Source organism: Galeopterus variegatus, unplaced genomic scaffold (genome assembly GCF_000696425.1).
Source record: "Galeopterus variegatus unplaced genomic scaffold, G_variegatus-3.0.2 Scaffold2021, whole genome shotgun sequence".
Taxonomy (NCBI): Eukaryota; Metazoa; Chordata; class Mammalia; order Dermoptera; family Cynocephalidae; genus Galeopterus; species Galeopterus variegatus.
The window spans coordinates 250,147-264,338 of NW_007728132.1; the positions used below are offsets into that span (position 1 = coordinate 250,147).

At 37.9% G+C, this 14,192-nt stretch overlaps 1 protein-coding gene across 1 annotated transcript in view; it reads left to right on the forward strand.

Annotated features, from left to right (window-relative positions):
• Nucleotides 1-234: 234 nt before the first annotated feature.
• Nucleotides 235-14,192, forward strand: part of LOC103596472 (UDP-glucose:glycoprotein glucosyltransferase 2-like) — a gene marked incomplete at its 3' end in the record, with an annotated part of 80,697 nt that continues 66,739 nt past the window's right edge. The window contains exons 1-2 of the mRNA XM_008580110.1: nt 235-474; nt 6,625-6,707. Of these exons, the coding sequence (XP_008578332.1) occupies nt 329-474; nt 6,625-6,707 (229 nt within the window). The remainder of the gene's footprint in view (nt 475-6,624; nt 6,708-14,192) is intronic.

A 14,192-nucleotide genomic window follows, 5' to 3' on the forward strand; every position in this document is an offset into this window, starting at 1 on the left:
GTCCCACCGCCTGAGAACCCGAGGTCGGCGTCCCGGACGCGCCTGAGCATCAGCGACGCCGCCCCGCATCCCGGCGCTGCCCAGGCTGTTCGTACGTGGCACAGCGTCCGGCCCGCGTCGGCCCGCGTCGGCCCGCGGGGGCTCCCCAGACTGCGCCCCCGAGCCGGCGTCGGAGCGAGACGCGCATGCGCTGGGCGCGCGGCCGGACCCGGCGCCGAGTAACGGACTCGAGCTCCCCCCACCGGAAGTGGGGCCGGCTGTAGCGTGGCGACTGCGGACTTGAGAGTGCCGGGTCCGAGGGCCTTGCGCTTCCCTGGCCGCGCCCACGATGACCGCGAATGTGGTGTGGATGCTCCTGGGTTCCACAGCGCTCTGGCTCTCTCTGCCCGGCGGCGGGACGGCCTCCGCGTCCAAGGCGGTGACGGCCCACCTGGCCGCAAAGTGGCCCGAGACCCCGCTGCTGCTGGAGGCGAGGTGGGTGCGGGCCGGGCCCAGCGCGGAGGGAAGGTCGGGCAGGGCTGCGGGCGAGCGGGGCCCTGGCGGCCCTCAGACCCGGTGTCTTCGCACCGGCGGCAGGCGTCTCCTCGCTCCGGGCACCCCTTCTTCAGGCGTGCTCGGGCCTCGGGCCGTCGGAGCGGCATCCCCTTCTCCCCTCCCGCCCTCTGCGCCGCCTCGCCGTTCCGTCGCAGCGCTCGCCTGCAACCCCTTTCCCCCTCAGGTCGTGCTTTGCCTCACCCACAGTTTTTAAAACATTTCTGCCCTCGTTTAATTCATGTGGATTTTGTTAGCGTTTACGAAAGAGAAAAGAAAGAATGGGAGTGGACTGTGGCGCTTAATGCCAGCACTTCAACTAAGCATTTGAGGTGGGCAGTTTTGTTGAGCAGAGGGTACTTGAAGAGTCATTCTGTCAGCGCCTAGGCTTGCTGTGGGAAAGGCAGCTCCCCAGAAGTTGTCATATTTCCATATCTGTTCCACTGGAATTAGTTCATAAGGTGTCATTTTGTCTGCAAGAACAAAACTTGTAGCTATTGAATTTTGCCCCTTAGTATTCCAGTCGTTAAATAGAATTAGAAGTTTTTTTCTCAGAACCAGAATGAAGTTGTACGCCACCTGCTTTTGTCCGTTCACTAGAGCAACAGCGTGTGGTCCTAGAAAGAGACTCCCTCACCTCACAATAAATTGCGGAAATTAGATACTAAAACAGTTTAGTGCGTAAATGATTCTAGCATAAAGCATGACCCCTTCCTTTCCCCAGTTTCTCCTAGAGTTTATCTGGATCTGATCCCACACTTAGTTCCAAAGCAGTCTAACTACTTCCAACTTTACGACTGCTTGTTGAAGTGTCCGGGTTTCTGTGTGCCTCAAGAATCTTCGAGGTGGAATTCTTATACGATGCTTGTTAAGGTCCTTCACAATCTAGCTCCAGTCTGATTTACCAACCTCATCCCTTGTACAGATGGTCCCCAATTTACAGTTGTTCGACTTATGATTTTCCAACTTTATGATGGGTTGATCGGGGTACTAAATGCTTTTTCAACTTATATTTTCAACTTATGATGGGTTTATTGGGAGGTAACCCCATCATAAGATGAGGAGCATCAGTACTCAGTTGAATGGTGCCCCCACCCCAATATGTCTACATTCTAACTCCAAGAACCTTTGACTATTACCGTATTTGGAGAAAAAGGCCTTTACAAATGCAGTTAAGGATCTTGAGACAAGATCATCTTCGATGGGCCCCAAATCCAATGTCATCATAAGAGACAAAAGAAGACACATGAGGAGAAGCCTATGTGAAGATGGAGTCTGAGATTGGAGTTAAGTAGCTCCACCAAGGAACAGCTGAAGTTATGTTCCAACCAAGGAACAGCTGAAGCCACCAGAAGCTGGAAAAGGCAAGAAGAATTCTCCCCTAGAGTCTTCAGAGAGAGAGTGCAGACCTGCCAACACCTTGATTTTGAACTTTAGGCCTTTAGAATTGTGAGAGAATAAACTTCTGTTCTTTTAAGCCACTGAATTTTTGCTAACATGTTACAACAGCTCTAGGAAATTAAAACAGATTTTGGCACCGGAAAGTGGGGTGCTGCCGTAGCAGATATCTAAAACTGTACTAATAGCTTTGGAATTGGGCAGAGGCTGGAAAATTTGAGAACTGTGGTAGAAAAGACCTAGACTGCCTTCAGGAGATTGTTTGCAGAAAAATAGAAAATATGGACATTAGGAGTGTTTCTGGTGAGGGTTTAGAAGAGAATAAGGAGCACAGTACAAAAAGCTTCTCTCAGAGAGTATTTATGTTATCGTGAACAGAATGTAGGTAGAAATATGAACATTGAAGGCAATTCTGGCAAGGAATCAAAAGAAAATGAGGGACACGTTATTGGAAACTGGAAAAAAGGTGACCTTTGTTATATAATGGCAGAATACTGGTTGACTTGGTTTCTACAGTTTGTGGAAAACAACTTGAAAGCAATGAACTTAGCCGAGATAGCTGAGAAGATTTTCAGGCAAAATGTTGAAGGTGTTACCTGGTTTCTCCTTACTTCTTATAGTAAAATGAGAGAGGAAAGAAATAAAGAACAGTTAAGGAAAAGGGAACCATCAGTTGATGATTTGAGACGTTCTTGGCGTATCCAAATTTTAAAGAATGCTACAACTAGGAAACTCAGTGTTGGGAATGTGTGCTCTGGAGAGAAAGCCAAGGGTCTGGCTGGACAGCCTTTTGCTGAATAGGTTAGGCATGGGATTCATGGATCCACTCAGTCATCTCAGCAGAAGCCCAGTATAACGATGGGATTATCTAGGAAGAATCTGTAGAAGATTCTCATGTAATGGCGTGGACCCCAGTGAGATACACAAAAGTCTCACAAGGTTTTTGAGAATATTGTATTAGCAGGAACACTGTCAGCTGGACTAAAGGAACAGAGACAAGACAGAGAGGGCTCTCAGACTCCCAAAATTCTACAGGCAGGAAATGGACTGATGGATCTACTTGGCTATAAGCATTTTGCTATTCTTCAGGAAAAAGGAGGGATAATTCTGAGGGCAGAGCCATGATGGGTAGCACACAATGTGGAGCATCAGGCCACAGGGAATTATCCTCAGGCCTTCAAACATAATGGAATCTGCCCTGCTGGATTTCATACTTGCTTGGGCCCAGTCACCCCTTTATTCCTTCGTTTTTCTCTTTTGGAATTGGAATGTGCTTCCTATGCCCATCTCAGCATTGCATTTTAGAAACAGATACCTTATTTTCTAGTTTCAGAGGTTCACATATAGAGAATTTTGCCCCAGCAGGGATCATACCCAGAGTCTCATCCATAACTGATTTAGATTATTTAGGTGATAAGATTTGTAAATAGTGTCAGAGCTGACAGTATTTACAAGAGTGATGTTGTAACAGGTTGATATTTTGAGGGGTGTTGGGATGTAGTGAATGTATTTTGTATATGGGATGTATGTGGATTTCAGGGGGCCAGAGTGTGGCTTGAATGGTGTCCCACTATGAAAAGATATGTCCATGTCCTAACTTTTGGAACCTGTTGTGTTAACCCTGCCAAAACCTTGATTTCAGACTTTTGGTGTCCAGAACTGTGAGAGAATAAATTTCTCTTGCTGAATAAGTTAGACATATGATTTATGGACCCACTCAACCATCTCAGCAGAAGCCGATATAGAAATGGAGTTGTGAGGAAGGATCTGTAAAGGATCCTCGTGTAATGGCTTGGTAGTCCTAAATTAGTAATATATCCCTCTACCACAATTCTTTCCTCATTGATATCTTATTTGTGGACAAACCATATCACTCTCTTTGACTGATCCTTTCCCCTAACAAAACTAATATATTTCTATTATGTGCTCATAACATTTGGTCAGTACTTCTGTAATAATACTTATTGTAAGGTATCATATATGCTAACCTCTGCTGTTAAAATGTGAGCTTCAGGGACAAAACTATTTCTTATTCATGTTTGTTTTACCAAGGCTCAGTGCACAAAGAGTTAGGCACTCAGTAATATTGATGTAATAGGAGGAACTTTTTATAAAGTGAGGTATACTTCAAGCCACCATCAGAATTACCTCTGGACCTGTGGAAACTGATCTGTGCTTGGATAATAAAGACAGAATAGAATGCTTAGTGTTACCTCATGTGTCTGATTGTTCTGTTGTGAACAAATCTAAATTGTTAGCAGGTCCTTTATTATATAAACAAATCTTTCTCACTATACCTTTTATCTACTGGTCCTGACTTTATCATCCTGAACCAAACCTGTTTCTTTGTGTGACAGTGTAACAGGCTAAAAGCCTGTAGTTTCTTTAACCTCTGTACTTTTTAAAAATTATTTTCTAGACTTCACTTTTCTGATCACCTTCAGTTTGTTCATGTTTCTCTCAAGTCACAATTTTAGGAAAATCAAAGAGGTTGAGAATGAGTGTGGAAGTGGAAGAATTGAAGAGCATTGAGCAGATTGAAGAATCTTGGGAGATAGGAACTTAAGAAAAATAATATGGGAGCAGGTAAAAGAAATTCCTAAGAATAATGCTTTAAGTCAAAAAATTGAGCTTCCCAACAGAAAGCTATAAATACATACACATATATACATATACGAGGGTATTTCAAAAAGTTCATTGAAAGATTTGTATTATCTTAATTCTGTTTTTCCTTAAACTTTTTGAAGTACCTCCATATATCTTTCAGTTCAGTCTAAAAATTTGAGTGTCTAACTTGAGTATGGTCCTATGATGAGTACTATGTAGGAAACAAAGATGAATAAGGTATGTCCTCTGCCTAAGGAAATTTATAATATCATAGGCTAATGAGGCTAAATTTTTACAGCCTGTGTACCATAATTTATACATCTAAACTGCATTTATTCCCCTGATGTTGCTTTTGCTGAAAATATTTTGGAGTTCTACTTATATTTACTCTCATATTCTTTAGTACATATAAAAAACACCATCTATAGAAATAATTTTTTTTCTCTGTAGCATAATGTCTTTGGTAAACATTATTTGAAGCCAAAATGTTTTATGAAGCAAGTGAACAAATTGGAAATGCCAGGGGTTTTTTGTTGTTGTTTTCCCCTACCCTTTTGAACTTTGTCCACAGGTGATATCTTACCTTTTGGAGGGTGGGGAGTTGGTTTAGAAGGTCTTTGAAGGATGTTTTCTCCTCGAAGATTAATGATGAGTTACTGGCACATTGCCTCTGAATGAAATTCTAGGAATGTTCCAAAAGTGCTTAGAGCAGTGGTATATTGAAGGAATAAGTTTGAGTTCTTAAGGTGATCACTTTGAAGGATCATACTTAAGTGTATAGATTATGGTATATGGAAAAAGTCTTTCACCGGTGGTTGCACGGTATATGACATGTCTGTAGCTGTTTGGTCAGGTCAATTGAGTATTAAGTGTTGCTCCCTACCATTTCTGTCCTTTTCAGGTCACGTCCTAGTTAGTATTTCCCATTGTTTCTTCTGCTTTTAGCTTTTATTTTTTTCTTTTTTAAGTCATTGAGTTGGATACTGTTAACAGCAAGAGTTGTTTTGAAGTTACCTTTATTAGTTTAAATTTCTGTGCTTCTCATATTTATGTTGATGAATTAATCAGTTTCTCTCACCTCCTTTTCCCTCTTTAGTGGCCATCTTAAACTCACAAGAATTAATTACTCTGCTTGTGTCTTAGATATCCTCAATACTTTTCATTTACATTAAGTGTTAGTTTACCAAGAGTAAGTTTACCAAGGATAGAGAGAAAGATAAGGTGGGCATTAACAAAGAATCTGTACCATCTGTTTGGTGGCTGTTTTCCTTCTAGTGTAAATAGTTAACTCTACTTATTTAAGATGTTTTGCATTTTGTTCTATACAAGACTAAATAAATTTTCATTTATTTCATTATTCCTAAAGGTTTAAAAAAATTTTTTTTATTAGCATATTCATTGTTACAAATCATACTAATTCTTTATGCCCCTTATTCAATCTCTCCCCTCCCGTCCCCCCATGGCTTTGACCATTCTTTTTCTTATTTACACTCTAAGGAAAACTGGAGGCTTCTTTGGGCTTTAAGGGCAAAGACCCAGTGCAATACACCAGTTTACTATTAATTTTTTATTAAGGTGTTTTAAATAAAAAAGATTTTCTACACAAATAAGTATTAAATAAAAATAATAGATAATGTTAGATAATATGACTATTATAAAGTGTTTATAGAACCAATTTTTGTTTATGAAAAAAGGCAGTCTTTTTTTTTTTTTAATACTTTTTACCTTTATATAATGCCCTCTTTTAGTTACCATTAAATTATATTTCTCAGTGGTATTTTATATGGAGAGATAAAATAAATCGTTCATTTTTTAATTGTTCCTAATAATAAGGAAAAGTCAAAAGTAATTTTTCATGCAGTCTTTTCCTGGTGTGATTATATACTTACAGTTGAAAATGATGCCTTAGGTACGAATCATCAGTTTGTTCCCTTTCTGTGTTATAGTAAATGGAAACTAGTAATTTGACATTAATTTTTAAAGGTTTTTGTTTTTGCCATAACATATAATTTGGTTCTAAAGTGTAGTTTATAGCATCTAAACCATTTTTCATTCCCATCTATTAACCAATTATTTTTTTTTTAATAGTGAATTTATGGCAGAAGAAAGTAATGAAAAATTTTGGCAGTTTTTGGAAACTGTACAAGAATTAGTAATTTATAAGCAAAGAGGTAGGTGTGTAAATTTTAACTTATGTTTATATTTATGTACACACATTGGATATGTTTATTGTTTTTAATGGTATTGGTCAAGTGTGAATGCTTGGTTGGGTTAGTAAATCTGGACATTAAATTTGAAAAGATGTTTTAATAGAAACCATTCCAAGCGTCCATTTCCAAAGAATATAGGGCTTAATACTTTATTATAAGAAAACTCATAATTAGTAATGTTTGGATATTACATTATAGTCAAGAAGATCAAAACTGTTTAGTTATGGTTTTCTTTTTACCTAGATTTCTTTGGAACAGTATTAGTTTTGCATCTAGTAATAGTACATTTTTTTCTTTTTTAAATAGACTTTATTTTTAGAGCAGTTTTAAATTCACAGTAAAATTGAACAGAAAGTACAGAGATTTCCCATGTACCTTCTGCTCCCGCACGTGAATAGCGTCCTTCATTATCAACATACCCCACCAGAGTGTTATATTTGTTACAATTGATGAACCTACATTGATACATCATTATTATCCAAAGTCCATAGTTTACTTAGGGTTCATTCTTGGTGTTGTATATTCTGTGGATTTGGGAAAATGTATACTGACGTGTATATTGCATTTTTATTGCCAGAATACTTTTACTTTTAAATTCTTGAAGATTTTTAATACTTTCATTGCCAAGGACAGTCACTAATGTGCTTTCATTTCACTATCTATAAAATAGAGTTAGTAATTCCTGCTTTTATATATATACGAGAGTATACATTTCTGTAATTATACATACACATACATATATCTTCCTCAGAATTAGTGTTTATTTATGTGTTTCTCAAGGAAGGGCAATAGATTAAAGATATTTAGCAGCAAAGGCAAAAGGGTTAATTTTTCTAAGGAAAGGTTTATTTTCCTCTCTCCACAGAGAATAAAATAGATGACATGAAGAGCTGGTCAGTTAGTTCTGTTGGAGAGAGCATGGTGTTATAACACCAAGACTAAGCATTTGGATCTCCATACAGGCCAGCTGCTCCCAAAAAATCCACTTTCACTTATAAACAAAGAAATAGAAATAGATGACATGAACGTAGGATTCCTTAAGACTGAAATCTTTTTTTTTTTTTTTTTTTTTTTTTGACCAGTAAGGGGATCGTAACCCTTGGCTTGGTGTCGTCCGCACCGCGCTCAGCCAGTGAGCGCACCGGCCATCCCCATATAGGATCCGAACCCACGGCGGGAGTGCCGCTGCGCTCCCAGCACCACACTCTTCCGAGTGAGCCATGGGGTCGGCCCTTCAGACTGAAATCTTTAGCCATTTAGACATAGGGGAAACTTTTTACTGTGGGTGATTAGTTTATGATTTTATTCCTGAGTGTAAATTTAATATAAACAACAGTGTCAAATGTTTTAAGTGTTCATTTACTGGAGCCTATGGCTCAGTTGGCTTTGAAGCTCAACAGTACTGTGATTTCACAAGATAGATTATAAAAATAAAGAGATCAGATATGGCTTTTATGACATTTTAAACTGAAATATTTCCAAAAACAAATGATTTTTTCCCTTCAAGAAACTTTTCCTGAAAAGCTTCATTATTTAACTATCATTATTTAGTCATAAGAGATGGTAGGCACTGCTTTAGATGCTGAGAATGCAAAGATGAATAAATGTGATTTATGTTCTGAGGACTTCCTAACATAATGGAGACAGCAGAACAGCAAAATATACTATTAGGTGGTAAGAACTTTAACAGGGACCTGAATAACATGAGAAGACATTTAAAAAAAAAAAAAAAAAAAAGGCACCTATACAGTATTTCAGAAAAAGCAGGACAGCATTTTCAGTGGTGAGTGATGAAGTTGAGTTTGAATGATAGATAGGATTAAGCTAGGTGGTAGGGAAGGTAGAACAGATAGGAGTGGAATATGTGGAGGAGCTTTGACCACTGAGTAATCTTTGCTTCCAAATCATTAGGAAATTGGGTTTTTAAAAATTTTTCCTAATAATTTTAATTTTGGGAATTGAAGTAAAAATAAGCTAGATTAATGTGTCAGGTTTCCATGATAGGTAAAAAAATCCAACACCAAATTTCCTCGCTCTTACCTAAAATCCTCACTATATCTGTCCCAACTCTGTAGTTCTCAATGCATGCTTCATGGCCTTATTCAGTGCTATTTTTTTATTTAGAGAAATAGTCTTAAAAATTACTCTTGTAAATTTTGAAATCTAATTTTAAGTTGCTCAGACATATCAACATTATATACTTAAATGAAATGACATACCTGGACAGTCTGGTGGCAGATGGTTAACAAGTTGTACTATAAGCTCAGGAGTACCTAAACTCTACTTCAATCATAGACTGTAGGAAGTATTTCCGGAGTGTATTTCAGGACTGAACCTAAAAGAAATTGTATTAAAGTAAGAATTACTAACACTGAAAATATAAGTCTATCGAATTTATTTATAATAGAGTCTAATGCATATGTGACATCATTGCTGACCTTGTTAAGTGTGGGAAAGAATGATATAAATGATAGATAAAATATATTAACTATAAGATTTTACTTATAAATGAATGTCAAAACATTCATCCTAGAGGAAGCATTTTAAATCCTTTGTTACTTGTACCTTTTTAGGATGTTGAATCTCCATGAAACCCTCTAATACTCTTTACTGAAGAATAATTCTGGTGATCCGCTTGCCTTAAAAAATTGTAAATATTGAACATCTAACTTGTAAAGTTGTTTTTATGTTTTAATGGAAAAGATTTTCAGAAAATGTTTTGATGCTCTAACTTAGTTACATGTACCCCAAGAACCAGGTTTGGGATAGGAAGATGACTGTACTTTGAATGTGTCACATTTGAAATGCTTATGGAATATCCAAATGGAGATATCTCATGATAGGTGAGAGTGAGATTTAAGTTTAAAAATCTAGAATTTTTTTGTAGGATTTGGGAGTTATTAACATGAAGAAGGTAATTGAAGTTACAGGGAGAAGGCATATAGCAAGAATAAAATAGCACCTAAGGGCAGAACTCTGAAGAACAGCTATGTTTAAGGGATAAGGAGAGGAAGAACACCCAGTAGAGACTAAGGAAGAATACCCATAAAGGTAGGCAAAAACATAGAAAGTGTGATGTGATGTTATGAAAGGCAGGAGATTATTAAGTGGTAAATGATTGATGTTATTAAATACTATAGACAGATCGAGTAATCTGAATATTAAGCACCTAGTACTTTTAACAACAAAAATTATTAGTGACTTTGGTGAGAGCCATTTCACTGGGATAGTCATCAATACTGCAGTAGGTTAAAGTGTGAGTAGAGGCTGAGAAAGTAGAGATGAATATTGTTAAGATGTTTGACTCTGAAGGGAATAAGATGAGTCAGTAGCTGACTGTGGAGGCTACTACTTTTTTCTTTTTTTTTTAATGAGAGGGATTTATGTATATTAGGTGCCAGTAGACAAAAATCGATAAAAGGTGTGGTTGAAGATAAAGAGAATATTGAAAGGGGAAAATAATTATCAGCAGGTTATTTGGTAGCATGGATTGAGTTATTTAAAAATATTGGCTAAAATAGCCCAATGCATTCATTTCATGACAGAGATTATCTTGCTAGTTATACCTAACTTGCAGAAGTTTACTTACTGTAAACTCCTGAATCTGACGTCTGTCACTACCTTTGGGACAACCTAGACAAAATTTGCTATCTGTTGTCAGACACTACTCACATTTGTTTCTGTTGACTTCTCTGTTTCTGTAGGTGACCAATTCCCTCCTAACTAATGTAGTTATATTTTAGTTACGTTGTTACATTATTTTTGGTTATTTTCTTGCTGACCTTGTAGGTATTATGTCTTTTTGAGATCATTTTTTAAGATAACATCTCCAATCTGTTCTATGTTGCTTTTACTGTTGAAGGTGAATCTTACTTGCATTATTTTTTGATTCTTGGGGGAAAACTCACTTATAACTCCCAAGTTCTGAGAAATCACCTATAGTTTGTTAAAGAAGTAGGAATAAAAGAGCAGACTATTCTGATATGTCAGCTATTTTAAATTACTGGATTAGAAATATATTATTGTCTAGAATAAAGAGGCCTATTCGTTTATCAAATATTAATTCAAGAAATTTATGGAATGCCTATTTTGTGTGCCATGAGTAGAAATGTACAATTGAAAGCCTAGAAAAGTTCGCTGCCTTCACAGTTTGTAGCCTAATGGGAGGGAAAGAATTTTTAAAATTATATTAATTTTTAATTACAATTTTGAGAATTGACCTAGAGATGGTCAATTCTAGGTCTCAGTAGAGCCCTGTCAGAGTGTATACAGCAGCTGAACTTGGGAGGTCAGGGAAATTTCTTTACAAAACAATTAACGTTTAAGCTGAGGCTCAATGAACGGGGTTGGTCATGCATGCATCCCCCTACCCTTCTGCAGTTTAGAACAAAGGAATAATGTGAAAAGGCTGAGTCCTTTATCTCCTCTTTCTTTAAATATTGTCTGTTGGTCCTCTACTGTAAGCAATAATGAAATAGTTAGTGACCCTTTCTTCCCCTCACCACTATGTGATTTTGTTCACAAATATTCGTTTTTAGACTTTACCTTTGATATTCTTAGGTGTATATAAGTTTCTACTATTCACTTTGTTGGCTTCGGTGACATTCTTTTACTCGTAGTGAATATTTATGAGGAATCACTGAGGTTATTTTACTTTCCACTTTATTTCTCCTTTGTTGCATTTTTGTTGGTATATTTTTCTGCATCAGAGCATACACCATTTCTATAGTCTTCTGTCACTTTTAGCTCCTTAATTTAGTCTTATTTCAACAGTTAAGTTTATTCAGAGCTCACCATCAGACTTTATGCTGCAGTTTCTCCAATTATTTCTTGGTTATATAAAGTTTGCCCTCTTGTTGATGCTCATGAGTAACTCTTGGTATAATGGCCCTTGAGTTCTTCACATACATAAGTGTATATGTGTGAATTCTGTACTTCTGATTTTTAACTTCAGAGTTCCATAGTTTTACTAGAGAATGTTGAAATGTTGACCATTCTTTTTTCATAGGTATACAGATTCATTACTCTTTTTAATTCTGGAGGGTTTTCTTGAATTACAGTTTTCTTAATTCTGTTCTATTCCCTTGATTTTCTGCTTTAGGAGGATCTACAAGTATACGTTAGAATAAATCTCTTTTTGCTTCACTTCTGTGTCTACCATTTTCTCAAATCTTTTCTTCTCTTTTTGTTTCATTTTCTCACTTTCTTCCTTTGTATTATCTATTTCTCTTACACTTTTTTTTTTTGGTCTTTTTTTTTTTTTTTTTACTGACCGGCAACGGGATCACAATCCTCGGTGTTGCGCCCGCACCATGCTCAGCCAGTGAGTGGGAACCGGTCTCCACATGGGATCCGAACCCTCGGCGGGAGCGCCGCCGCACTCCCAAGCGGCACACTCTCCAGTGCGCCACCAGGCCGGCCCTCTCTTACACTTTTTGTGGTATCTGTTTACTCTTGTGTTACTTCTTATTTAAGTCTACATTTTCTGGTGTTTTTTTTCTTTCTAGTTCTTTCAAAACTGTTTTCATATCCCCCTGTCTTTGGCCATCTCATTTCTGAGCTTTTTTTTATTAAGAACTGTGAAGGGGCTTAGATTTTTACCCTATTTGCAAGCTAAAAACTTAGTTTGCCACAATTTCAAGAATGAGATAGAAGACATGAGACTTTTGAATCAGAGCTGAAAGACTTTATGACTAACCAAGGGAAATCTCCTGAGTGGGTCCCTTACATTAGCCAGGACCCATTGCAATAAACTCCTAGACTTTTTTCTGTCATCTTTGAAAGTGTCTAAGGTTGGCCTGATAGATTGTAGGAAGAATTTAGTCAGAAGGTGCCACCATGACATCATTTGGGCAGATGTTTTTGAACCTTCTTAGTTCTTGGCCTGTAACCCTCTCTTTGTTTTCTCTTCGTTAACAGACAACAGAATGGAAGACCATTTATTGTCTGATTGACCATACACTTTTTTCAGTATATCCACTATCAATTCCCAAGGTCTTCTTCAAATCCTGTTAATTGGACCATGGGATTGGGTCTTTTCTTCTCTATATATTGTCAGCATTTCATTTTTGTTGTCAAATCTGTCAAGTTTTGCAGTGCTGACAGATAATTTCACAGATGCTGACTGAAGACATGAGACCCCTGGATCAAAGACAAAAGACTTTATTACTTAAAGCAAAAACAGTAACCACAGTGTTCACATTTGCACTGATTCTCTGAGCCCCAGTTCTCACAGGACAACTTGGACGACCAGATAACACCTGCACACTCAGTGGGCTGTGGTAAAGAGAGGAACTGAGGTTCAAAGATATAATTCTTTTGGAGCAAGTAGTAAATGATGTTGCAATTAACAAACAATTTAGTCTCCCATGCCACCCCCAAAATGTCTCCTTCCAGTCAAAACATCCTTTTCCTCCTCTCAGAAAGAGACTACCTGTTGTTACAGTCTGGTTTCAGCCACATGCCTTTTGTTATCACATTTCACAGGTAGAAACCCTGATCCATGTGGAACTGCTCTGTATATTCCCCAAAATAGCTCTTTTGTATGAGAAGTTTCTATCAGTTGGAAACCCAGTGCCAAGATGTAGAGGAGGGAAGAAATTACCGGAGAATGTGCAGGGGCCAACCTACGGATGCCTGTACCAAATGGACTTCAGAGCTGCCCTGTTGATACCTTATGGCCTCTGGCTGGCCCTGGAATGGCTCTGCAGTTTTCTGACACAATGGCAACCGTGCAGATAATGATTATACCCAGGGCAGTGTAGAGAAAAGGGCACAGATAGAGTTCTCTCTGTATTCCCGTAAGTGCCATGAGGCCTTCTTCAACTCTAGACTGCCATTCTCTTCTGCCCTCTCCCATTCTGTCTCCACAGGAATGTTGGAAAGTTTTAAATTAAATTCTAAGATCCATCCTTCTTTGTGTCTTTGGGATCTTTGGAGATAGGTCAAAAGGAATGAACCAACAGATCAGGTTAGTTTGGTCTACTTCTAGACAAGATGACAATTATTCTTGAAATCTTGCTTGAAGTTCTCCTAAAGTATTCTGGACACATGGCCTTCTGCACTGAATCTTAGTAGAATTTATTCATATGTGTACTTTAAAATTTATTAACAATCATATTTAACTTCTTTCATGTGCTATAATCTGTTGAATTACAGGTAGGACCTATCTTTTATCCTTGTATTATAGCCTCGCAACCTTGGAGTAGGTTGGTCTGAAATGCTGGCATCTTCCAATACATTTTAGTGGCAAGATTGTTTTCACCTGTCCTCATGTCAATTGCTTGGACATCACTGGAATATCCAAAATGAAGTCAGTAATGGACTAGAGATCTTGATTTTTCTCTAACGCCATCCGAACTTAAGATATGATTATATGACATTGATTTGATTGTTAGCTTTACAATGAGGGATATGTCAGTGTGTTGGATGTAAAATACTAACATC